Here is a 26,710-nt window from a genome sequence, read left to right as displayed (position 1 = left end):
TCGTCCTCCCCTCTCCGCCTTCCTCTTCTCAGAACAGCACTTTGGCATTTTCAGGTGTTCATCATATTCAAAAATCGTATTTAAAAAAATCCTGTATCTTCAATGTCCTCAGATCTGATTATTTGTTCTTCTGATTTCATTAGCACACACAAAATCGGACAAAATAGCTCTAATACTTAAAATTCAGACAAATCCATAGGTTGATGTGTTATTCGCTCGGGGAAACAAAATTACAACATATACAAAAATGTATTTGATACAAAGAAGGGAAACGTAAAAGAAAGTCAAAGGCACCAGCGTAACTTCCAAAGCCCAAGTCAGAGCACAGATAAAATACAAGTTTTTGAACCACCCACCGCACCAAGCACGTTACCCCGCAAGCTTCTGGCCAGCAAGGCTAATGGGAAAAAAAAGGAGCAGACAGGAAGACAGCTGGAATTCTTTTCTTGCCCTGACTACAGCTGATCATTTGATCATAAATAAAGAATCTGACCCCTACCAACACTTCTAACCAACATCCAAAGACTTGACCAACCGTTAAGTGTCTACAAAGAGGCCACATCTTTGATTAAAAGTCCACAGAGCACAGGCGTATGCGAAACAGCTGAAAACTTCTCCCCCTCCCTCCATATTCACCTTAAAAAGCAAAAAAATCATCTCAAGATGTTACAATTTCTTAAGTAGACGAGATGTCAATTCTACAGTACAATCATGGCTAATCTGTAACAGAAACGAGGGGCAAGATGTACCTTCACATTTGTCACACTTGCTGTGAATCTGGTCAAACGGGAGCTTAAAAAGGGGTTTAAAAGGAAACAGGGAGAGGGGAGGAAGAGGAGAGTGAAGGAGATCAGCAGGTAAAATTAGTACTGCTCTCTGAAAGCTTGAATCTGTCATTCAAGTATTGAAAGTACCCAGAAGGGTACAACGAAGAGGAGCTGCTACAGCGAAGGTGTTAAAAACCCTTAATCCCCCCGGCACAGTAAGTGGCATTTCTGAGCTGTCTGCAAATAATACAAAAAAAGGCCAGTAATTGAGTCCTCGATTCCTTCCGGACCCCAGATGGGGATCGCTAGAGTCACCACAATCTGGTTTGGGTGTCTTCTGGATGAGAGTTTCTTCCCTTTTGCAGACATTTCCCCCCCACCCCGAATCCCTTCCCTCCCCCCAAAGTGTAACAATTTCATATATTATAAAGATTTGTAAAATACAAACAACAAAAAGGAAGGATGAAGGCCGTGGCAGTGATGTTAGCGGTTACTCTTCATGGCTTCTTTGGCTGCCAGGATCAGCGGCGTCAAGCTAGACAGGGGTTTGGCCAGTTTCAAGAAGGGATGCTGCCAGGAAGAGAGAAACACAGGGAATTAGTGAACGGCACGGTTTGAAGAGCCGGGAAAAACATGTCTACGCAGCCTTGAGGTATGAATGCTATCAATGCCCAGCTCCTGAGGGGACAGATCCAGAGCATCTCAAGCCTGCTAATCATTCCCCGTCATCCCAACAGAGCCCAAGCCTGTTCCAACAGTTCACTACAAGGTTTCCTGCTTGAACACCAGCTCTCGTTCCATTCTGCTCCCTTCAGCGGCTCTAATCCCAGCGGGTCTGTAAATTGTGGGATGCGTTAGCACTGGCAGAACGAAGGCACGAGTTACTGACGGGAAAATTGTACATCACAATCCTTGATGGCCAAGGCTCCTACCGACTGCCCCCCACCTGGGCCCTTGGAAGAACACATGAAAAAGGGCAACAGCCACTTTTATTTTATCCCCAGCTGACTGGACTCCTGGCTTCTGCATCTCAGAGCGCGAGACACGGCTGATTCTCACCTGTAGCAATTCTTTGGCTGACCCTCTTTTCTCCACATCCATCTCCAAACATCGGTTCAAGAAATCCCGGAATATCGGGGACAGTTTCTCGGGGTTCTGCAGCTCTGGGGTGCCATTAGTTGCTATCAAATATAAAGCCTGTAAAATGAGGAATATTGTATAACCAAAGTAAATCTGTACAAGATGCCAGCCTGGCCTCCCCAGAAGCAACCACTTAGTGCAGGGGAGAAGAGGCTCTACAGCCTCTACAGCACAGGGAGGACACGGGGCTGTTTGAGCGAGTCCAGAGAAGATCTGAGATGATCCAAGGGCTGGAGCATCTCTGCTATGGGGACAGGCTGAGAGAGTTGGGGTTGTTCAGCCTGGAGAAGAGAAGCCTCAGGGGAGGCCTTAGAGCAGCTTCCAGTGCTGAAAGGGGCTCCAGGAAAGCTGGGGAGGAGCTCTGGATCAGTGAAGGCAGGGATAGGATGAGGGGTAAGGGTTTTGAGCTGAAAAAGGGGAGATGGAGATGAGATCTTAGGGAGAAATGTTTTCCTGTGAGGGTGGGGAGACCATGGAACAGGCTGCCCCATCCCTGGAGGTGTCCAAGGCCAGGTCGGATGGGGCTTGATCCAGTGGGAGGTGTCCCTGCCCACGGCAGGGGTGGAACTGGATGGGCTTTGAGGTCCCTTCCAACCCAAACCATTCTATGATCCCTTGATTCCCCGATAAGACAAACAACTACAAATGTCACAATTCTGCACAGTCGTGACCTAGTCTGGCCAGCACCAAAATAGCATTCAAAGTCTTTTGGCCTCAGATGCTCACCTTGGCTAAGAAAGTACCACATTTTGACACGGCAGCATTTTTCATAACCTAATGGATTTACTTTCCCTAGCCTGGCACAGAAGACTAAGCTCCAAGTTTGATGCTTTAGTTCCTCATCTTCTAAACAGAAGAAAACCAGGCAGAGCTGACTGGAATTCCAGCAAGCTCTCATCCTTTGGGAGGAGTGTTCTGAAGCCTGTTGGGTGTTTCGTTTCATTTCCTTTTAATGTAGATGCTATTATTGAACAATTACTGAAAGCATCCCTATAGCAAACACCCACAACCAGTGCCAGCCGCATCCGAGCTCCTTACCCTCAGGGGGTTTTCGTTGAGGTACGGGGGCTCTCCTTCCACCATCTCGATAGCCATGATGCCCAGAGACCAGATATCCACTTTAGGGCCGTACGCTTTCCGTGTCACCACTTCAGGAGCCATCCAGTACGGAGTTCCTACCATGGTGCTGCGCTTGCTCTGCTCTGGGGTGATCTGAGCACAGAAACCAAAGTCGGCTGTAGGATAACAGAATTTTCAGAGGTTAAATTGGTGCACCCCAAGGAAACGGGCTTCCTACAAGACTTCTCCATTCCTACACAGACATTTAACTCCTCCACGCTTGAGGGGCTTGAGGAACGTCTCCTATTTTGATTCCCCCCCACTATATTTGCCATACTACAAAATCCATCATTCAATATAGATACAAAGCCTGAAGGCATTTAAGCAGGGCAGACTTCCATGGAACAAAGATAAGGCTTTTTGGCCTCAGGAAAAGCAACGTGATCCCTACCCTGTAGAAGAAAGGTGTTTTGCCCAGTCTTCAAGATTCCTAGACTGGTAACAGCCAAAAGTAATCAAAGGGAACGCAGAAGGCAAGTGTTCCCTGCATGAGCTAGGAAACACAAATCTACAAACCACGGCTTCTGCCCTGCTGAACAGATCCGTGCAGCTATTGAGTTCAACGTTTCACAGCGATTTGGCCACCAAAGACAGGTACTACAGCTGACAGACACGGAAACGAGGTTTCAGAGAAGCAGAGTGCTACCCAACTCAGCAGAAAGAACCTTGACAAATGAACTTTTCCAGAAGGGAATCACCAAAGCGAACAACCACACTCAAGAAAATGAGAAAAATCACCTATTCCTATAGCCTTCAGGTGCAGCAGCAATGCATGTCCCATCATGTTACTTTATCCAGCTGCAGCACTTCCCAGGCATGTAAAGCATCAATAAGAACACAGCTAAGGCAGGAGACAGATTTTACCTTAGCATTGACACTAAGCTTGAGAGAGAAAAAGAGAGAGAAAGAGAGAGACAGAAAAAGAGAGAGAATTTTAAATGTCAAGTCCATTTTGAAAGCGTTATGCCACGCAGCGCCGGCAGAAGAGCCACAGACACGACAGTGGGAAGTTGTACCGTGAGGATAATTTAACACCACTGGCCCCACCCCAATTGTTAAGGTGCTGCCTTATGAAAAAAAGATAAAAAGAATAGGAAGGAAAAATCCAAACTACAAGAGCCAACGCTTCGTGGCCTTTAGCAAGGTGCCACACTCAACTCAAAGCACAACTTATTTCAGCAGATACACCAGAGGAGCAGTAACAGCTCCTCTCAGCCCCATCCTCTACAGGAACCGCTCACTGCTCTCCAGCCTCCAAATCCACATTTTGTGCACAAACACACCACACCCTTAAAGGAAAATAACCCCCCTGTGCAAGCAGCGCATCCAACAACCCTGGTAAGCACACCAGGTTGCTCACAATCTTCCTTCCCTCTCCATCCTATAACCAGCACAGGACTGTGAACCATCCGGAGTAAGGAATATTGCCAAGAGGTATTTCCATGGCAGTGTGAATGCCTCCCCAGCTGTACAAACACCATCCCTCCCTTAGCCCTCTGGTCACTTTATGCTCTGCACATTCTTACATACCAAGAAGTCAGATAATTCACCTCTCCCTCTCTTGCTCAAGAGCCTCGACAGCTGCTTCTTTTGCCCCATCCCTGGAGCAGCCTGGGCCAGCAGGGGTAGGACTGGATGGGCTTTGAGGTCCCTTCCAACCTAAACCATCCCATGATCCTACGATTCATGTGGTTTCATTTTTTATTGCCACGCACCTTTACACACACCAGAAACTCTCACTGCACACAAGCCTGTGCATGCATAACAACTACCTGAAAAGCAAGGATTCTACTTTTTTTTTTGTCATTCCATGATCGTATTAACGAACGTGCCTTACGTTTTCAGCCCAAGAAAAGACCCAGGTGCAGTGTAAGACTGGACTGCAGCGTGAATTGTTAATAATGAACAATTTTCTTGTTATCAGCCTTCTAATGAAAAGGGCAACATATGAAAAGCAAGTCCTGACAACCTGAAGAGACTAACACAGCAACTACAGTTGGCTGCAGCTTTTCCCTTGCAATCATTCCCATCTTTGCTCCACTACACGGTGCCGGTTACTTCACATTTACCAACGGATTCATGTGGCAACAGGTTTGCTTCAACATCCTTCCGGCCTAACATGCTCACAACCTCAGCCATAGGGCTGGGCCCTCAGGGTTTCAGTGCTGGCTGCCCACAAGTTATACATTTTATAGCACAAAAAGAATTCCTAGTACTCATGAGCAATACAAAATTCACCTCAAATTTCCCTGTCAACTCTCCTACGCTCTCCAACTCAAAGTTTCTTGGGAAAGGGAAAAGAGAACCTGGTAACAACCAGCTGGTACTCACTTAATTTAACTGATCCATCCATCCCCAACAGCACGTTGTCGCTCTTAATGTCTCTGTGGATGACCTGGTTGGCGTGCAGAAACTCAAGTGCTTGCAAGCACTGGATAGGAGATAAAAAAACAATATTCAGCATATGGAAACACAATTTTTCTGCGACCAGAAATTCAAAAGCAATGCTTACACCCTCAGCCAGTGCTGACTGGAAAATAGAACAGGCATTACTAAAATAACCAGCAGAGGAAGCTCTTGTGCTTAAAAATACCCTTAAGATCTCACAAGGACAGAAGTAATTTAACTGGGAGTTTCTCTGCTACCTTAACAAACCCATAAATTCAACTCCTCATGTCCCAGCCACTGCTCAAGATGGCCCCCAAAATCCTAGACTTTAATTTTGGTACATCCCACAAATTGTGGAGAGGAAACGTAAAGAATTAAGTGGCAGCTTTTTAACATTCATTGTTTGCACCTCACAGAATCGCTTGGTTGGAAAAGACCTTTGAGATCATCGAGTCCAACTGTCCCTGTCCACCACTAAACCAGATCCCTGAGCACCTCATTCACCTGTCTGTGAAACCCCCTCCAGGGATGGGGACTCCACCACCTCCCTGCCCAAGAACCCTTTTGGTGAAGAAATTTTTCCTTATGTCCAACATGAACCTGCCCTGGGACAACTTGAGGCCATTTCCTCTCATCCTCTTGCCTGTCACTTGGGAGCAGAGCCCAGCACCCACCTCACCACAACCTCCTTTCTGGGACCTGAAGAGAGTGATGAGGTCTCCCCTCAGCCTCCTTTTCTCCATTCTAAACAGCCCCAGGTCCCTCAGCCGCCTCTCAGAACCCTTGTTCTCCAGCCCCTTCCCCAGCTCTGTTCCCTTCTCTGGACGTACTCCAGACCCTCAATGTCCTTCTTGGAGCGAGGGACCAAAAACTGAACCCAGGATTCGAGGTGTGGCCTCACCAGCCCTGAGCCCAGGGGCACAATCCCTGTCCTGCTCCTGCTGGTCACGCCGTTTCTGATCCCAGCCAGGATGCTGCTGGCCTTCTTGGCCACCTGGGCCACTGCTGGCTCATGTTCAGCTGCTGTCAACCAACACCCCCAGGTCCTTCTGCTCCAGGCAGCTTTTTAACTCAGCATGTAGTCCCCAGGGAGTGTTTTGTCTTCCCTTGCTCGAGCAGAGCGGCAGTGCTTCGCAGAAGGAAGCGTGCCTGACAGTGGCAGCAGGGTTTGATGAAGCACAATGGCTCAAGATCAGACTTTTTCCTCAGAAAAGCTAATGACTCTTACAGTAAACAAGTACTTACAGTTATCTGCTTCCAGCTCTGCTTTCCCAGGAATCCATAACCTGTCCATACATGTGAACACCCAATTTTGCTTCCATCTCCCTCCCTGGGGTGACTCATCAGAAGCAGATGTCATGGGGATGTAGTCAAGTGGAGGTTTTAAGAGCGTACGTTTCTCTTGTGCAGCAGGTAACACAACCCCTTCTCCCTCTGCCATAATAAACTCAGCCTGAGCTGGATGCTACCACACTGGCTCAGGGCAGAAACCACTGCTAAGCTGTGACATCAGCTATTCCTAACTCTTCCAGTTGAAATCTTACTGCAATCTTAACATTATTCCAACTACAGTCTTCTGGAGAGTTATTCTCCTGTGGAATCCATAAGGAACGCTCAACTGTGAGAGAAACGTGGATTTCTCATGCTACCAAAATGACTTCAAGGAGAACTGCGTGCTGGTCTCTTCTCCCAAGGAACAAATGATAAGATGAGAGGAAATGGCCTCAATTACACCAGGGGAGGTTTAGGTTGGATATTGGGAAAAATTTCTTCCCTGGCAGAGGCTGCGCAGAGAGGTGGTGGAGTCTCCATCCCTGGATGGGTTCAAAAACTATGTAGTCATGGCACTTGGGGACATAGTTTAGTAAGCACAGGGGAGTTGGTCTGGATGAACTGAAAGGTCTTTTGCAGCCTTAATGGTTCTTTGATTCTATAAAACCTAGAGGAACGGAGGGCACCGTCAATCCTCTACCCTGCTAACCCTCACCTCTCTGCAGACAGCAGCAATCTGTGCTTCATCCATACAGGTTTCTGTGACCACGTCTGTTAATGAGCCTCCAGCCAGATACTCCATCACCACAAACAATTCATCTCCCACGAGGTAACTACAAAAAAGAAATGAAAAGTGTGCCCGTTTGCCATGGAGAGATCAAGAACTGGAGAAAGATTGATAAGAGCTGGTCAATGAAACAATCCACAAGCACTTCCAAGATAAACAGTAAAGGCAGTTCACCTTTGGAAGGTGGCCTGAAATGCAAATGCAGTACATGACCTTTTTTTCCATAGATGACAGTCTAAATACAGTCCCATTTGCTGTAAGACCCTTAAGTATAGCAAGTCTGGGTCTGCGTAAGTAAAATCAAGTTAAAACCTCTTGGAATCCATGATGAAGGAATCACCAGCTGTCCGCATTTACCTGTCCAGGAAGTTAACGATGTTGGGGTTCTTTAGCTCTTTCATTACCAAGATCTCATTAATAATCAACTCCTTCTTGGGCTGTTTTTGAAGGTTTATCTGTTTAATAGCAACCTGAATAAGACAAAACAAAACAGCAACCGCTCAAACCCGAGCACCAAAACCTTTCAGCAAAGAATCACATGTGGCGAGCTGTTGTCTGTCAGCTCTCCTGAGATGGGACTGGAGAACAAGTGCACAAAGACTAAACAAAATTGTGTTTCTGCAGATGTGAGAGAGCACAGCCCGCAATTCCTAAAGGACAAGCTGTTTTCAAACCCCACTTGTTGAACTCCCTCTGCTTGTCACTGGAAAGATAAACATCTGAGTTTAGCTTTCACCACCACCTGATTCCTGCAGAAAAAGGCACACGCTGTTACAAGTGACTCTGACAAACATTCTCCTGAGAGGTGATAGCAGCAGTGGGAGCCACAGAAAGGAACAGACACATCATTTCAGCCACCTACAGAAGAATGTTTTTACAAAAGAAACATTTGTGTTGCAATGAACACAGAAATCTTACCTCCTGCCCTGTTGCCACGTCGATAGCAGTGAAAACTGTACCTGAAGCCCTGTGAAGGAAAAGAAAAACGTTACAGACAGATGGCAAAGACAAAACTTTGTCAGCTTCGCATGCTGAGAGCACTTTATCAGAAAGAAAGCTATTCAGCAGATGGAATATAGAATTATAGACTCACACAGAGTCCGGTGTTATGCGATAACACCAGAGACCAACCAGCCCACCACTCTTAACACTGGGAGTAAAACTGGGCCTGAACACCTACCCTTGCCCGATTTTTTCGTATCTGGTGTATTTTTTCTTGGGATCTCCTATGCTCACAATAGTGCCTGAAAGAAAAACAGAACAAAAGAAGTGAATCTCACCCTCTCCCTTCAGTGGGCTGGCCTGGCCAAGGTCCTCCAGGTCAGCTCAAGGAGGAAAAGCTGAGCATGAGTAGCCAAAACCTCCCAATTCGATGGCCCAGCTCCAGACAATCGTTATGCTGAGTTATTACTCTTAACGAGACAGATCATGCTATTGTCCTTAATATCTCAATTGAATGATAGTCTTCTGTACAGCAAAACCCAGCTGAGGTTATGACAAACCCAACAGCTCAGCCTAGTCCAGAAACCAGTCAACTGAAGCACAGGGACAGAAATACGGTGAAAAATGATGGTGACTGTGCAACAAGTAACAGCAGAAACTATTTTGTGCTGTTATGGTTGTGTTATTCATGCAGATCACGTTGTCACAACTAAACTTCAATAAAAAAAAACAACTGCTCTACGTTTTTCTGACCCAAGAGGACTCTGGTAAACCAGCAAAACTTCTGAATGCGGCACTCTCAGCTACTGTTAGACACAAATTAAATCAAGCACAACCCTTACACAAAAATAAGGATGAAGCGGAAATGCTTAATATTCCTCTCCCAATCATAAGGCCTTCTTTATCTGAAATAAAAACCACGTACGTAGTTTTTCCATGATCTCTTCATCTGACATCTTGGTCTTCTTTTTCTGCTTATCGCCCGACTTGGCCGCGCTGTCCACAGCCGTGTCGCCGGCCGGGGCAGGGATGGGGTCGATCACAGACCGGGTGTAAATCTGGTGAGAGAGAACATTCCTCTTCAGGGGGAAGCAATCACAGCTCTTCAGAGATGCCCAAGCACCATTTTACAGGTTGGAAGCAGAAATTAGACCCGAGAAACATTGAAGTCCAGTAAGTTGAGAGGCTGGCAAGCAAAAAAGCTCTTCCTTATAACCCAAGCGAGTGATTCTGTGATTTCCAAGTTTCACAGAACAGAAACCATGAACCATGGAACGGGTTGGGTTGAAAGAGACCTCAAAGCTCATCCAATCGTATCCCCTGCCATGGGCAGGGACACCTCCCACTGGATCAGGGGCTCCAAGCCCCATCCAGCCTGGCCTTGAACCCCTCCAGGGATGGGGCAGCCACCCCTGCTCTGGGCAGCCTGCGCCAGGGCCTCCCCACCCTCACAGCAAAACATTTCTCCCCAACATCTCATCTCAATCTCCCCTCAGCTCAAAACCTTTCCCCTCATCCCACCCCTGCCCTCCCTGATCAAAAGCCCCTCCCCAGCTTTCCTGCAGCCACTTTCAGCACTGGAAGCTGCTCTAAGGTCTCCCCTTCTCTTCTCCAGGCTGAACAACCCCAACTCTCCCAGCTTGTCCTCACCCTGATAAAGAAAATCAAACACCACACTTGTACCACTGTGGTGTGTAAAGTTACAGAAACTGGTTGGGTTTTTTTAACTAGCATCCTTCTCACGCACTGGGCTGAAGGATAAGCATAGCTGGGGTTCTTTAACACAAGCCAATAAACAAATGAGCACTAACTCCAGGATTCCTGGTCCAATATCCAGAGACTGGGATTTTCTTAGCAAACAAATAAAAAAGCAGAACCTTTCCTTACAAGCTTACAACAGTTCATTTCACAAATCACAGAATCATAGAAACAGGGAATCGTTAAGGCTGGGAAAGCCCTCCCAGCTCATCCAGTCCAACCATCAGCCCAGCCCCACCCTGCCTGCTAAACCATAGCCAAAGTGCCACCTCCACAAGTTCTTTGAACCCCTCCAGTGATGGAGAGTCCACCCCTGCCCTGAGCAGCCTCTGCCAGGGCTTCACCACTCTGGCAGGAAAGGAATTTTTCCTAATATCCAACCTAAACCTGCCCTGGTGCAATCTGAGGCCATTTCCTCTCGTCCTATCACTTATTATAAACCAACTTGCTAGAAAACAGAAGTTCTGCCATGCTGCAAAATGCAGGTCAGCACTGTAACTCACCGATTTGGTGTGATCTGGACGTGGGGCAATAACAGGAGGAGGGGCCTCTTCATCATCCTCATCGTCATCTGCCACAGCGGTTGATGGCTCTGAACCTTTGGCATTGCTCTACATTTTACCAGAGTTAAAGAAATAAATAAAATAAGCAGAATTGTCTCCCCCAAGGGGCTCACGACTGGCTTTCTTCTTTTATTTTTCACATTAAGATGTAAGAATTCTTATCGATGTCAAAAGAAAAAGATGGGCTGAATAGTTTAAGTGCCCAACTACACTGTATTCCAAGACTAAAATACTATAGTTCCAGTGAAATTTGCTCTGTTGACCCCCAATTCATGTTTTTAAAACATAAAAAATACCTTATTTTGTTTTGCACTGCAAGATTCCGTACATAATGAATACAGAAGACCTGAACCTGTATGCACCCAAGAAGATACAAAGAACAGGAACCACACTCACCGTTGGTGTTCCTGAAGGGAAACCGTCTTTTTCTAAATATGACAAAAAGCAGAAGACAAAGTCATTAGAAAGATAAATAAAATAATAAATAAAATAATAAAAAGTGAGATGCATCCCTGCCCATTGCACAGGGATTGGAACTGGATGATCTTTAAGCTCCCTTCCAACCCAAATTATTCTACGATTCTAAACTGGATTTACAAAGGAAAGAACACAGCATGCTTTGGGGATTATTTTTCACCCCTCAGAGATGAAATTTTGTGGTCACACATGAGAGAAATTGGGACAGCGCTGCAGGACTTGGAGTCACAGCTCATTCTGCATCTTTGATGTCTCCACACAGTGACATCAAATTCACAGAAAGCTGTTCTCGCTACAGAGAGGAGGAGCAAGGTCTCCAGCACGAAACCACTCAATCAGGCTCTGGGAGCCCCAGCTTCATAAACACAGCTCAATGAAGTGAATTGCAGCTGCTATTTTGAATTATCTTCTCCTCTCCACTTGAAACAGGAAACTCACTGGACAATGCCCGTTTCCAGTAAGTTTTAGATTCATCTTCAAATATTTGTTCCTCATTTTTACAATGGCATGGAGTGATAGGACAAGGGGGACTGGCTTTGAAGTGGAAGGGGAGAGATTGAGATTAGACATTAGGAAGAAATTCTTCACAATGAGGCCCTGGCCCAGGCTGCCCAGAGCAGGGGTGGCTGCCCCATCCCTGGAGGGGTTTCAAGATCAGGTTGGATGGGGCTTGGAGCAGCCTGGGCCAGTGGAAGATGACTCTGCCCATGGCAGGGGTGGGACTGGATGGGCTTTAAGGTCTCTTCCAAGCCAAACCATTCTATGATTACTGTTTCAGCCTTTGAATCTGACTTGTTATGGTGAAAGAGAGGGAGACTGTGCTAAACAGCCAACTCCCCTTCCACATGCCTTGCACATACTTGGATCTCACCTGGAGCAGAAAAGCTCAGATACTTCTGCTTGGCCGTGTCTTTGGAGTCATAGAACTTCAGCACATCTAGTACCGCCTGGGGGTTCTTCTTCTGCTCTAGCTTGGTTATATTTGAGGTCTGCAGCAACCGAGCCCATTGCTCAGGCATTCCCTGAAATAACAGGATATTTTAAGCATCTTTCCAAGATTTTAAAGGTTTTTAAAAAGCAGAACAAGTTTCTTCCTTCTACAAAAAGCACAAGACGTTCAGCCTTAAGGGCATGAACAGGTTCTAATGGGAAGCCAGAAGCCTGTAGGTGCCACACCACTAACCAAGCCACAGCCCAAATCCCTCCTGACAGCTCAATATTCCAAGCACACGGAGGCTCTAGCCCGTCACCACCTCTTTCAGGGCTGTGAAGCTGAAACGTGAGGAATGGGAAAACAAAAGCATCCCACAGAACCAGTGGAAAGCAACATGAAGAGGGTGATGCAGAGCATGAGGTCTGACATTTACACTGCAGAAGCACTAACAGGTCCCAGTCTTATTGCCCTGCCTGCTGCACAAACACACAATACGTAATTTATTTGATAAAAAGGAACTGCTAGCTCACATTGCACTCTAAACACCACAAAGGCTTTGCTACAGCCTTGCCCTGCGCGGCGAGTTACTTACAGTGAACTCTCCAGTAACGGCATCGAAGCCCACGTGGATGGTGTGCTCAAAATCCGACGGCGGGGAGATCTCCGGCCTTTCCTTTTCCTTCTTCCTGCTTCCTGAAAAAGAGATTCAAGGATCTACTGAGTACAGATGAAAAGTTCTATTGTTTCCCTTTAGCCTGGAAAAGAGAAGGCTGAGAGGAGACCTTATCGCCCTCTACAACTGCCTGAAAGGAGGTTGTGGTGAGGTGGGTGCTGGCTCTTCTCCCAAGGGACAGGTGATAGGATGAGAAGGAATAGCCTCAAGCTGCATATGGGGAAATTTAGATTGGACATTAGGAAAAATTTCTTCACAGAACGGGTTATCAAGCCCTGGCAGAGGCAGCCCAGGGAGGTGGTGGAGTCCCCATCCCTGGAAGGGTTTAAAAGATGGGTGGATGAGATGGTTAGGAATATGATTTAGCAGTGGACAGGGATGCTTGGACTTAATGATCTCAAAGGTCCTTTCCAACCTAATGATTCTATGAATACCTTCAAAGTTTCCAACAGTTCTGATGAAGGCAACCGCTATTCTGTTTCATTCCAAAGGTGTTCACGTATGCAGCGCAGGGATTTGTTATCTGCAAGCTGGCCTGGACTTCACATAAGAATCAGCAACTCATTCTATTCAAACCATTTCTACTAGGGTAGCAAGCAAATCAGAGGTGAAGAGCCCCAGAGTGCAGGGAGCACCGTAGAGCACATGAAATCATAGAATCATGGAATGGTTTGGGTCAGAAGGGACCTTAAAGATCGTCCAGTTCCAACCCTCATGTCATAGGAAATGTTTACAATGCAAAAAAGAATATTTTAATACAGATTAGGAACAACACTGAAGACAACTGCAATTCGACCTCAAACTCATGCTAAAGACAGCTAAAGCTCATTGCCTCACTGCTTCAATTCAAGGTAATTAATGCAAATAAGGACTTCCTTTGATGGAGATAAGAGTTTATAGCCCTGGAGCAATTACCAAATCTAAATTAAAGGGAGAAAAAAAAGAAAGCAAGCACAGCAAGTACGAGAAGCAGAAAAAGAGAATCAGAAAGACCACGTGCACAATCCAGCCTAGGAATTAAATGTCTTAGATGGTTTATAATGCCTGGGATCTGGACTTCTTGCTTTTTTTTCTGACAAAGGCGCTCCAGGAAAGCTGGGATGGGGTCAGGGAGAGCAGGGTGAGAACAAAGGGAATGGTTTTCAGCTGAAAGAGGGGAAATTGAGATGACATCTTAGGGAGAAATGTTTTCTGTGAGGGTGGGGAGGCCCTGGCCCAGGGTGCCCAGAGCAGGGGTGGCTGCCCCATCCCTGCAGGGGTTCAAGGCCAGGTTGGATGGGGCTTGGAGCCCCTGATCCAGTGGGAGGTGTCCAGTGGGTGGGACTGGATGGGCTTAAAGGTCTCTTCCAACCTAAACCACTCTACGGTTCTATTTCAGTGCACAGGCAGCCAGCAGGAACACCACCGCGCTCCTAACCACATGGGGAGGCAGCACCAGGGCACAATCTCACTTATTACAAGTTCCTGTCAAAAAAAAAAAAAAGAAATGATTCCTCTTCATTTTTCAATTTACCTTAAAAATAAAAGTCATGCAGCTTTAGGGCAGGTAAAACCCTTTTCCTTGCTAGGATGAAACGATCCTGGGTATGTGGCAAGCACAGATCACGCTGCTTGGAGCCAGAGAAATGTGTCTGAAATCCCCTCACGCTGCCGGGAGAGGAAGGACGGGGAGCGGAGGACAGAACTTCCGAACGAAAAGCCATGTGGGCTGCCTCCAGCTGAACAATGCAGGGGAAAGCCGGGGCGGTTATAAACAGGATATCGCTAATATGGCTGCGCGGGTGGGAGCCAGAACAGCAACGGGGCTGTCGAGTGTTCTCACCGGCATCGCCCGCCAGCGGAGAGGAGAAACCTGCTTCTGGGAAACCCTCCAGCAAAGTACGGCTCCTTCCCCACACGGCCAGCGTGTCCTGGGCCACATCCAAAGCAGTGTGGCCAGCAGGGATCCTGCCCCTCTGCTCCGCTCCGTGAGACCCACCTGGAGCCCTGGGTCCAGTTTTGGATCCCCCAGCGTAAGAAGGAGATGGAGCTGTTGGATCAGGCCCAGAGAAGACCACAAGGATGATCCAAGTGCTGGAGCAACTCCCGCACAAGAGAGTTGGGGCTGTTCAGCCTGGAGAAGAGGAGGCTCCAGGGAGACCTTAGGGCATCTTCCAGGGCTGAAAGGGGCTCCAGGAAAGCTGGGGAGGGGGTTCTTACAAGGGCCTGGAGGGACAGGACGAGGGGGAATGGCTTCAAATTGGAAGGGGGAGGAGTTAAATGAGACTTTAGGGAGAAATTCTTGATGATGAGGGTGGGGAGGCCCTGGCCCAGGTTGCCCAGAGCAGGGGTGGCTGCCCCATCCCTGGAGGGGTTCAAGGCCAGGTTGGATGGGGCTTGGAGCCCCTGGGCCAGTGGGAGGTGTCCCTGCCCAAGGCAGGGGGCTTGGAACTGGATGGGCTTTGAGGTCCCTTCCAACCCAACCCATTCCATGATTCTATGACTCTCAACCTCTTGGAGTTGTTTACATGAAAGCAAGAGGGAAAACTTGTGTATTCCTCAGGGAAGTTCCTGCTTGGGAGCACTTGACATCTAGGGAACAGGACGCTCGAACCCTCCAGCACGTGTCGTGCAAATAAATCTGCTCCTTCCGAAAACACACACATCTTAGAATCACAGGATCACTGAGTGGGAAAGGCCTCTAAGCTCATCCAGTCCAACCATCAGCCCAACACCACTGTGCCTGCTAAAACACGTTCTCAACCTATACAACCTGTGCTGTGCCTCACCACCCTCATAAGAAAATATTTCTCCCTAAGATCTCATCTCAGTCTCCCCTCTTTCAGCTCAGAACCGTTCCCCCTCATCCACTCCCTGCCCCTCCCCAGCTTCCCTGGAGCCCCTTTCAGCACTGGAAGCTGCTCTAAGGTCTCCCCAGAGCCTTCTCTTCTCCAGGCTGAACAACCCCAACTCTCTCAGCCTGTCCCCGCAGCAGAGGTGCTCCAGCCCTTGGATCATCTCCGTGGCTTCCTCAGGACTTGCTCCAACAGATTGGTGTCCTTCCTTTGTCAGAAGGACATTAAATCCTTTTTAACATTCAGAGAAGACAACCTTTGCTCCCAAACATACTTTACTCAGCAGGACTATTTCTTCCATTTTCAGTCTGCTAAAACTGTAGGTTTTAGAACACAGAAGCACGAACAGATATGCAGATTTATTTGCATAAATTGGTACGTCAATGCCTACAGAGTGAGCTGAAGGAGGTTATTGCAATGAGCCTCCAAAGCAATATTGGATGAGAGAATAAAGCTCGAGACTGGTCTTCAAGCACCACCCCAGCCATTTCAGCAACAAACTAAACCCACCATCAAATGGAAAGAGGAAACATCCAAGGAGAAGTAAAGGCGCTAGGAGATGTCATTAATTTCTCTGGTAGCACTGTACTCACTCACATTCATCATTAATTTCCCAACACAAGTCTTACACAGTATTCAAAGCAAAGAAAACCTCTCTTCACATGGGACGTTCATCTTAATTATATCCCTGTCTGCAAAGCCACATGTGCTCCAATGAAGGAGCGGTGCCACAGGATAACGCCAAGTGCCACCCCAGCTCCTCAACAGTTCTCCCAGTCTGAAGATGGACAGATTGGATCCTGCCACCACATCTGCATGGAGCACTCTCAGTTCCTGGGCATTTCCTAGGAACTGGCCAAAGCCAGGTTGGTAATACACCAGTTTTTGTGGTATCGCAGGGCTGAGCTATAAACTGCTCCAGCCACATGGCACTACACTTAGCTGAGAGGACACAGGTCACCTCCATCACCAATCTCCAGGGCTCACAGTGCTGCCATCAACCTACCGCAGCTTCTCATGCTCTCCTTGCCTCTTCATGGTTCTTACCATGCAAGAAAGAGAGAGCCCACCACTGCTCTTGCTGTAACCCAGCCACAGACAGTTATTTCACAACAAGCGACCTTGTGAAACAACTATTCCGCTTCCAAAAACTACACTGGCCAAATCTTTCCATCCTCCAAAAAGGAAAACACACCCACCGTTCTGAGCAGAAGCTCTGCCAGGTGGTGGAAAGCCAGAATAGAAGGAAGCCTGGCTCAAGGGTTTGCCTCCAGGATGAGGGACGGCCACAAACCATACACAGAGAAGCAAGAGTGGAAATCAGCCATGGGGAAAACACTCAGCCAGGAGAATAAGGAACTGGAGGACCAAAGCCTCCTGGAACACCCAAGCCTGTGTAGGCATGATGGACCAGTCATAGAATCACAGGATAGTTTGAGTTCAAGGTCATTCCATCCAGTCCCACCCCTGCCATGGGCAGGGACACCTCCCACTGGCCCAGGGGCTCCAAGCCCCATCCAACCTGGCCTTGAACCCCTCCAGGATGTTACATTGGAGACTCCAGAGCTGGACCCAGGGCTCCAGGTGGGTCTCAGAGCGGAGCAGAGGGGCAGGATCCCCTCCCTCCCTGCTGGTCCCACGGCTCTGGATGCAGCCCAGGACACGGGTGCTTTCTGAACTGTGAGTGCACGTTGCCGGCTCATGTTGAGCTTCTCATCCCTCAGCACCCCAAGTCCTTCTCCTCAGGGCTGCTCCCAACCCATTCTCTGCCCAGCCTGGATTTGTGCCTGGGATTGCCCTGACCCAGCTGCAGGACCTTGCCCTTGGCCTTGTTGAACTTCACAAAGTTCACACAGCCCCACCTCTCAAATTTAGTGCATCAAGATGGTAAGTAATCTGATTCCCATGAATCACAAGCAGTTAATGGGACTGTTTGGAAATGCGTTACTTTAAACTGGGCACCAAACAGGAGAGGCGATAGGTGGTGGGGTTCCTCAGCAGCCTGGTTAATTATTCTTACTTAGCATTTCATCTTCTAACACCTCAGTGCAAATGGGAAGAACATCTCGGCTCTCTGAACACACAGATTCAATTCCCACTGCTTGCTCCGCTGCCCTACACTTGGACAAGCTGGAATGGGGCGTTTGAAGCTCTACCACAACTTCTAGAAGAGTAAAGGAATACGAATAGTAACCTCAGAAAAGAGAGGCCTCTTACCTTTTTCAGTGATGGAAAATATGGAGATGATTTTATTCCTAGGTTTTCTCTCTTCCGGTACAGAGGGCAGGGGTTTCAAGCTGTGGTTGGCAGACAACTGTTCTTTGCCTACTGAGCTGATGATAACACTGCTCATCCGGACAGGAGGAGCTGGCGGCTTGTCTTCCAGTATTCCATTGTTCTCCATGGTTCTCAGTAGCTACTGAAAGCCCTGAAACAGGTACATTTTGTTTAACGCAGGAAGAGAGCAGGGAACATATAAACGTAGAATTTCTCCTACCAGCCTGCAGGGAACAGAGGTGTGAACTCAGCTCTGAGGGTCCGGCAAGCGCTGCGCCAGCAGACACCGATGTCTCCGCCAAAGGAAGCGGATCCCTTCCTCCCTCCCACTTCTGGGCCACCCACCTATCTGGGCCAGCAGCAGCGATTGTGGGACAGAGGGACCAAGTTTCCCAAACTAACCTGGTCAAAAGGAACAGTCGGTTGTCGTGCAGACCGGTTCCCAGGTCTGGTTTGCTTTCTGCCCACACAAAGGTTGCACATGGGAAAAAGGATCATACAGCTAAGGGCACAAGTACAGCTTCTTCAGAGGCAGCTCTAGCCCAAAAAGCTTCACACTCCACAGTTCAAACACCTTTAAAAGCCTTCAGTGCTTCCCTTCTTGCCATTTATCAGACAAGCTCTTGGGGAGCACAGAGAACAGCTCATGTTTAGAAGTCATAATTCAGCACGCTGTCCATGTTAAGTCACATTAAGAATATCTCTATCCAAATTACATAGCCTAAATTAAAGATGGTGAGACTAAGATCCACCAAACACACGCCGCTCCTGAATGAGGACTTGCACGGCTTCACCACTTTGCACCCCACCTTTTCCATTCGTAAAAAGAACCCATACCATCACCACAATCCTTTTCAGGTCCTTAACAAAGAGTGAGATCATGAACAAACAGCTGATAAAGCCAAAAACACAGCACAACAAAGCAGCTACATGGAATCACTTGGTTGGAAAAAAACTTTGAGATCATTGAGTCCAACTGCACCTGTCCACTACTAAACTAAATCCCTGAGCACCTCATCTACCTGTCTCTCCAGGTCCCTCTGGATGCTGTCCCTTCCCTCCAGTATGTTCGTTGTGCCACACAGCCTGGTAACATCAGCAAATCCATGCAGCACAAGAACAAGCTGCCCTGTGTCGTGAAGCTCAAGAGAGATTAAAACCAATTACCAGCATAAATGCCCAGGAAAGCATCTCATCCCTGTACAAACACCTTCAGAGGCACAAAGCAAAGTTATGGCAGCGCAGGTACAGGCTGGACACATGTCATCTGCCCCACCTCTATGGAGATCGATGGTGAACAGAGGTCAAAGCTGTGCTACACCCATCCAGACAAACCTTCTGCCTGAAGCCAGAGCAAGAAAATGACCTGCAACACCTGAACTGTGGCTGCAGGGAGGCAGCTGAGAATCAGACAGCAGTTCCCATCCTCCAACCATCTTCCAAATTCCTTTCCTGATTGCTCTTTCAGATGTTGCAAACGTTATCTGCAGGACAGTCTATATTTTCCAGTACCTACACTAAAATATGGGGAACAAATTAAGAACCCTGCAATCTAAAAGCAGGTCTGAGCAGTCTTTGCACAGGGGTTTTAATTCCAAATGCTTCCCTGACAATAAATACTGTCTGCACAAAGTGCATACGCCACCAACCTGAGATGTACAAACATCTGGTCTAAACCACCAAATTGGATACAGGATATATACAGATATTGGATTTCATGACAGAGGAAGCAAGGTAAGAAATGGGAGAGGACTTAACCAGGGGAAAGGGACACTTTCCTCTTTGCCAGCGAAGATAACATCAATAATAATCTCACCTTTGACATCATCAGCCACTCACCCACCACCACTGGTCACACTATGTTTAATCACAAGAACTAGAACGTGGTGGAAAGAACCAGAGACAAGCTGTGAAGCTGCAAATAACGCTTCAGACAGTTTCATTGCCACCACAGCCCAGTGCTGCCGCCCACTACACTCGCCAAAAAAAGGCACAAAGGAGTTAAAGGGTTTTCTCCCAACAGTTCTGCTGCTTCCTCCACAAAACATACTCACAGGGACCAGCGCTGGCAACCACCAGGCTCTGATTCTCCATCCTTATCTCCCATATAGGACACTACTCCAAATAGCTCTCCCCTCCCGCTGACAAAGGCTTCTTGCCCTGTACTGAGGCAGCAAGAATGACAGTGTTCTCCTCCTGGGCAGCCTCAGACACCATCAGAGCGTGGCCTGCAGCAACCAAAGAGCAAATGAGCACCCTCCTCTGCTGCAGAGGCAGCAGCAAGCAGCCAGCCAGGGCCCGTCCTAAATCATTCACCACCAACACTGGCTCCTCAGAAGCACATCTCCTTCCTTTCCACCTTTGCCCAGCAAGGTCGAGGCAAGAAAAGCACCGTGAAGCTCCTTGTGTAGCTTATCCCATCCTCTTCCTCCCAGCCCCTGCCAAGACCTGCAGTCACCGACACGCACGTGCGTTCGGAGTTTCAGTTTGACAGCGACCTCACAGGAGTCACTTCTGCTGCTCGGTAGCTTTCTTTCCTTTTGGGGAAGAAAAGGGCTCAGGCCATCGAAGAGAGACAGCAGTTCCTGTCGCTGCCCCAGTAGGGAAACACTCAGAAACATCACCGTGACGGTGAGGAAAAGCTGGAATTAAAGCTCAACTCAGGCAGAAAGCTGGTGCACAAGCACTGCTGCTGCACGTTTGGCTGAACGCTGCGTCTGCGGGTTGTTTGATGTTGGGATTTTCCATCCCCCGGCCCTCAATTCCCCCTCGCGTGAGCGTAGAGCGGGGCTGCTTCCTGGAGAACTTCCGAAGTGCGACTCCTGCGCCGGCCCTGGCTCCCTCGTGACCGCTGCCGAGGCCCAGCTGAGTGCTGGCGTGGCGCAGGCTCCACCTCGCAGACCCCTCTCTGCTGCCATTCAGCTCCTCCGACTTCAAAAAAGGACAAACTCATTTCTTCTCCAGCTTGTTTGCAGAGTGACTAAAGGTAGAAGCATTTTCCTACCCGCTGTAGCACACAGTTGCACCTGGACTCAAGCAGATGAAAGTTTGAAACACGCATTACAGGTACCCAGACAGGGACACCAAACCAAACAGCTGCTGTAGAAGGTTCTTATATCACAACGAGTCGAATTGTCTTCTCAAGATGCATTTGAGGAGCCCAGGCTGCATCTGTATTTCGCTGCCTGGGATTTGATGCAAAATTAAACTCAACTGCTGCTTGGAAGAAGAAAACCGCAACCCATCAAGCTCGGAGCTGCTGGATAATATGTACACGAATTCCCACTCCTAGCACACATCACGCTGCAACAGATCTCCAACGAGCCAGAACTACATCAAAGAAACAAATCAAACCCTCTGTAGGTACGTACCCTGACAGGAGGCTCACAGAGCTGCAAACTGAGCTCAGTTCTGGTTCCTGCAGGCAGAAATTACTCAGCTCATTTACTACCGGCAACGTAACGCGGAAGGAGCAACACAAACACCACATTTAAGGCTATTTTGCAGAGCTGACCAAAAAGCAGAAGTCATGGATTTCAGGCTAACGAGGCATTAAGAAACATAACTGCTTTGCTTTCAAAATCCTAATCGTTGATGTGCCCCTACGGCTGCGGGATCTCATCCGGGCAGCACTCGAGCTGCGACAGGGAACGCTGCGGAACGCCTGGACAGCTCGTCCGATAGAAGGAATGGAAGAAAACAGATCCAAAGTGAAAAACACCCCGATAGGAAGCGTGTTTCCCTGCCCCTGCTCTAGCAGAGGGCACGAGGGCTGAGAGAGGCGAGTTAGCCGCACGGCAGTCGGCGGCTGCCGAACGCTCTCTTCCTGTGGAGCCTTCTAGGGCGCTGCTGCCGGCAACCCTCACCAGGCAGAGCGCGCGGCATCCGGCACAGCCAGCTCACAGCAGGGGGAAACGGTACAAGAGATGCCCTGCAAACCAACCTCCGCGGCGGAAGATGTCAGAATAATTAAAAGCAATGTAATAAAAGAGCTGGGGCACGATGCTCCAGAAAAGAGCGGTGGAACAAGACAGATTTAAGGCAGCCGCTTCCCACACTCCTGGTTTATGTTATAAAAACCCTTGTTGGAAAAGGCTGGAGGCTCGTTCCCAGGACCCTGATCGCAAGCCTCCCCTGGTTTTATCCCCTTTACCACCTTACCAGAGGAGAAGAGACCTGACGCTTCATCATTCCAGAAGAGAGGGCAAACACATACACACACCGCCAGGCTCTAAGCAGAGATGGGAGGGCTGCTCATTCCATCAGACATTCCCTTCCCTTCACCCAAACTGATCTAAGAGTCTAAAAGCAGAAGGAAATATCCGTATTTTTCTTTTCCCCTTTCTCCGCCCCCCGTTTGTTTTTTTTTTTTTAAAGAAGGCTCCCGTTGAGCAATACATTTCCTGCGATTAGCTCACTGGGTACTGATTATAGCTCACTTCCTCCCTGGGATTAGCTGAAAGCGCTCTCTGACAAGTTTGTCTTCAGCTGGTGCTACCTACCCGCAGGCCGCTTCCTGCCCAGCGCTCCCTCAGCAGCTCCTCCAGCTCGAAGCATCCACTGCTGCACAAAAGCTCAGCAAATCTCACGCTCCTCTTCACCACGACAAGCAAAACAAGTCTTTTTAGGCGTTTGCTTTCCAAGCCGAAGCATTTGGATCCATGAGATTTATTTAATTGGATTGAAAAAGGGAGTTTTCTGGAATCATAGAATTATGGAATGGTTTGGGTTGGAAGGGACCTCAAAGCCCATCCAGTTCCACCTTGGCCACGGGCAGGGACACCTCCCACTGGATCAGGGGCTCCAAGCCCCATCCAACCTGGCCTTGAACCCCTCCAGGGATGGGGCAGCCACCCCTGCTCTGGGCAACCTGGGCCACCCTCATCGTCAATAATTTCTCCCTAATGTCTGTTCTAACTCTCCTCACTTCCAATCTGAAGCCATCCCCCCTCATCCTGTCCCTCCAGGCCTTGTAAGAAGCCCCTCCCCAGCTTTCCTGGAGCCCCTTTCAGCACTGGAAGCTGCTCTAAGGTCTCCCCGCAGCCTTCTCTTCTCCAGGCTCAACAACCCCAGCTCTCTCAGCCTGTCCGCATAGCCGAGGTTCTCCAGCCCCGGGATCATCTCCGTGGCCTCCTCTGGACTTGCTCCAACAGCTCTGTGTCCATGCAATGACCAATTTATTCCCAAACTCTCTATTTTTGACTTTCTGAACTGCAGAGGTGGGATCATTTCTTAATTGTCAGCTACATTTTGTGACTGAAAAAAGATAACAACAGGGAAAAATCAGACACGGCGCAGACGGGAGACAAGATGCACAAGAGTCCGGGTAAAAGCCCATTAGTGCATAGAAAATATAAGCAAATACTTGACTTCACCGCACGCTGCAGCCACCTGCGAGTCTCGTGATTCATCTCCCCTTTCCCCCTTTCAACCATGCACAGCAATCAACTCCCACACGAACAGCAATTTCTGCTCCATAAAATAAATCCTGCGGGACTGAACGCGGGGGCAGATTTCCCCCCCCGGTGAAGGAGAAACCTCTGCGCCGCGTCACCACCTCCGAAACGGCTCAACCAGTGCACGAGGCAGGATCAGACCAGACTTGAGAGCGACTCCGCTTTATACAGCCCACAGCCACGGTTTTCCTTCGAGGAACGTTGTGCAACGCTGGATAATGACAATGCGCACGCAAAGGTGTTCAGCAAAGCCTGTTCAGCCTTGAGTGAGGAAACTGCTCAGCCCTGAGCTGCCTCCCAAAAACCTGAGTCAGCTGAAGGCCGACTCGGCAGCGCGCGCATCGCGAGCAAATCCATGACGCAAGGGGATTGCACTTACTCATATTTCACTGGAAGACAATTTTCAGCCTTTATTTTCATGAGCTGAGGTTTTCTAAAGATCAAAGGAGATTGAGGAAAAGGGCAAGCAGGGAAAGTTCACCAGGAGAGAGAAAAAAAAAAAAACAAACCAAATCCAAAGCCTGCATCTCATCATTGAGATTTGAGATTCTCTCTTAATTAAACCCGGCCTTTACAGGCAGGGAGGGATCACACATTCCAGAGCAAAAGTCATTTGAATAAAGGGTATCCTGACTGAGATACCTGCACAGCTTGGTGCACTCTGGTATTCTGAACCGCACTCAAAGCTGTTACACCTGGAAAATCACCATGTGGCACAGCAGTGATCCAGTTCTGAAACGCCGGGCTGCTGGTGGTGCACAGGGAGACCATAGATCAAAGAACCATGGAATGGTTTGGATCAGAAGGGACCACAGAACCAGAGAATGCAAGGTTGGAAGGGACCTCAAGGACCATCTGGTCCAACCTTTTCAGATGCTCTATAGTTTAACTGAGATGGCCCAGCATCCTGTCCCACTGAGACAGTGTGTGAACCTTAAAATCCACCCAGTCCCACCCCTGCCATGGGCAGGGACACCTCCCACTGGATCAGGGGCTCCAAGCCCCATCCAGCCTGGCCTTGAACCCCTCCAGGGATGGGGCAGCCACCCCTGCTCTGGGCAGCCTGGGCCAGGGCCTCCCCACCCTCACAGCAAAACATTTCTGCCTAAGATCTCATCTCAATCTCCCCTCTTGCAGCCTAAAACCACTTCCCTGTCCTCTCCCTGATCCAGAGCCCCTCCCCAGCTTTCCTGGAGCCCCTTTCAGCACTGGAAGCAGCTCTAAGGTCTCCCCACAGCCTTCTCTTCTCCACATGAACAACCCCAACTCTCTCAGATTCTCCTCATACAGGAGGTTCTCCAGCCCTCAGATCATCTCCGTGGCCTCCTCTGAACTCGCTCCAACAGCTCCATGTCCTCCCTGTGCTCAGGACTCCAGAGCTGGACCCAGGGCTCCAGGTGGGTCTCTCAGAGCAGAGCAGAGGGGCAGGATCCCCTCCCTCCCTGCTGCTCCCACGGCTCTGGATGCAGCCCAGGACACAGGTGGTTTCTGAGCTGTGAGCACACATGGCCAGCTCCTGTTTAGTTTCTCATCCACCAGCACCCCAAATCCTTCCCTGCAGGAGAAGGTCCTGATTCCAACAGAAAGAAGATGCCCCACGTGTCTGAGGGCTCCAGTTCCCTTGCACGGGATGCGTGACAACAGCCCACAGCAAACTGCAGAAGGACACAGCTCATGAACGCCATCAACGCAAGGATGAAGACATGCATTACAGCATTGCCTTAACCTTCCTCACCAGCTGAGCCCTAAGTCCTAGGAAAAGGAAGGAGATCACCTGAAGCAACTCCTGGGCCACATCCCAGCTCCAAAAAGACATTTAAGGGAGTCCTTATATTGAAGCCAATATCCATCAAGGAGAAACTGTGGTCACCCTGGACAAGAGATATCAACAGCCTGACCCAGCACATCACTACACCTTCCAAGTCTTCCTCTTTTTATTTACAACACTACTGGCTGCTACCAGGGTGTCTGAACATATGGAAAAGGGCATAAAACCTTTTTGTTGCCACAAATAACCACAAAAGACTTATGAATCCTTCAATTACGAGTAGGTAAACACACTTTCTTAATACAAAACTAAAAAAAAAAAAGACCCCTCCCTTATAAAATTTATTGTAACAATGGCAAAAGTCACCCCTTAGAATAGAAAAATACCTTTAGAAGCGGTCAGCTTCCCGAGAGCTTCTCATCTAAGGCAAAATTTTCTCAGGTCCTTTCAATTCTGTTAAGAAAAGAGGAAGCAAATTTCAGCGAGGCGTTTCAAAGGGTCAAGCAGAGATAAAGATCCTATTAAACCTGGCAACAAAGACAGAGCCCCAGAAATATCACTTGCCATCCGTCCATCACCGCACTGCTGGAACACAGCCCGGCAGCCACCGCTCAGCAGGTACGCAGGCGAAATGAAAGCAGGGATGAGAACACACCTCGTTTCAGTAATTAAAACCATAAACAAGAGAAAGGGACAATCAAGACCCCAAATGCTGAGGATTACCAACAAGTTCTTTGGTACGATCTGCAGGGACAGGATGAGGCAGAATGGTTTTCAGCTGAAAGAGGGAGATTGAGATGAGATCTTAGGGAGAAATGTTCTCCTTTGAGAGTGGGGAGGCCCTGGTTGCCCAGAAAAGTCGTGGCTGCCCCATTCCTGGAGAGAAGCTTGGATCAGCCCTGGGGTGGCCAGCAGGAGCAGGGAAGGGACTGTCCCGCTGCGCTCAGCGCTGGTGATGCCACATCTTGAATCCTGAGTTCAGTTTTGGGCCCCTCATTCCAAGAAGGACATTGAGGGGCTGGACCGCGTCCAGAGAAGGGAACGGAGCTGGGGAAAAGGCTGGAGAACAAGGGTTCTGGGAGATGCTGAGGGACCTGGTGCTGTTTAGAATGGAGAAAAGGAGGCTGAGGGGAGACCTCACTGCCCTCTGCAGCTCCTGGAAATGAGGTTGCGGTGAGGTGGGTGCCGGGCTCTGCTCCCAAGTAACAAGTGATAAGACGAGAGGAAATGGCCTTAAGTTGCCCCAGGGCAGGTTTAGATTGGATATTGGGAAATATTACTTCAAACAAAGGGTTGCCAAGCCCTGACAGAAGCTGCCCAGGGCAGAAGTGGAGTCTCCAGCCCTGGAGGGGTTCAAAAAGCACGTGGCCATGGCACTTTGGTCTGTGGTTCAGCAGGCACGCTGGGGTTGGGCTGACAGTTGGACTGGATGAGCTGAGAGGGCTTTTCCAACATCAATGATTCTGTGATTCTATGGATAAAACTCCAACTTTCCTCCTTAAAGCAGCTATGGGAAAGCCTACACATGCTGAGTTAGAGTCCTGTGGGTGCACAC

The 26,710-nt window shown here is 48.7% G+C and overlaps 1 protein-coding gene across 2 annotated transcripts; it reads right to left on the bottom strand.

The window, feature by feature from the left end:
* Window positions 1-182: 182 nt before the first annotated feature.
* On the bottom strand, window positions 183-25,608 carry PAK2 (p21 (RAC1) activated kinase 2). 2 transcript variants are annotated; one of them, XM_069865240.1, is made up of 15 exons: window positions 25,542-25,608; window positions 17,872-18,082; window positions 12,740-12,840; window positions 12,085-12,235; window positions 11,133-11,164; window positions 10,677-10,784; window positions 9,341-9,473; window positions 8,654-8,717; window positions 8,392-8,440; window positions 7,831-7,943; window positions 7,402-7,519; window positions 5,358-5,457; window positions 2,946-3,142; window positions 1,827-1,964; window positions 183-1,337 (listed from the first exon to the last, which is right to left on the bottom strand). In XM_069865240.1, the coding sequence occupies exons 2-15, from the start codon at window positions 18,056-18,058 to the stop codon at window positions 1,251-1,253; spliced, it is 1,578 nt and encodes a 525-aa protein (XP_069721341.1). In that variant the 5' UTR covers window positions 18,059-18,082; window positions 25,542-25,608; the 3' UTR covers window positions 183-1,250. The 2 variants fall into 2 exon arrangements, with proteins under 2 accessions (XP_069721341.1, XP_069721342.1); XM_069865241.1 differs by lacking the exon at window positions 25,542-25,608 and adding an exon at window positions 22,093-22,256.
* Window positions 25,609-26,710: the final 1,102 nt, after the last annotated feature.

The sequence above is a fragment of the Phaenicophaeus curvirostris genome, chromosome 10 (genome assembly GCF_032191515.1).
Source record: "Phaenicophaeus curvirostris isolate KB17595 chromosome 10, BPBGC_Pcur_1.0, whole genome shotgun sequence".
NCBI lineage: Eukaryota > Metazoa > Chordata > Aves > Cuculiformes > Cuculidae > Phaenicophaeus > Phaenicophaeus curvirostris.
Note: the sequence above shows the minus strand (reverse complement) of the source record. Positions and strands in the feature narration are given on the sequence as shown.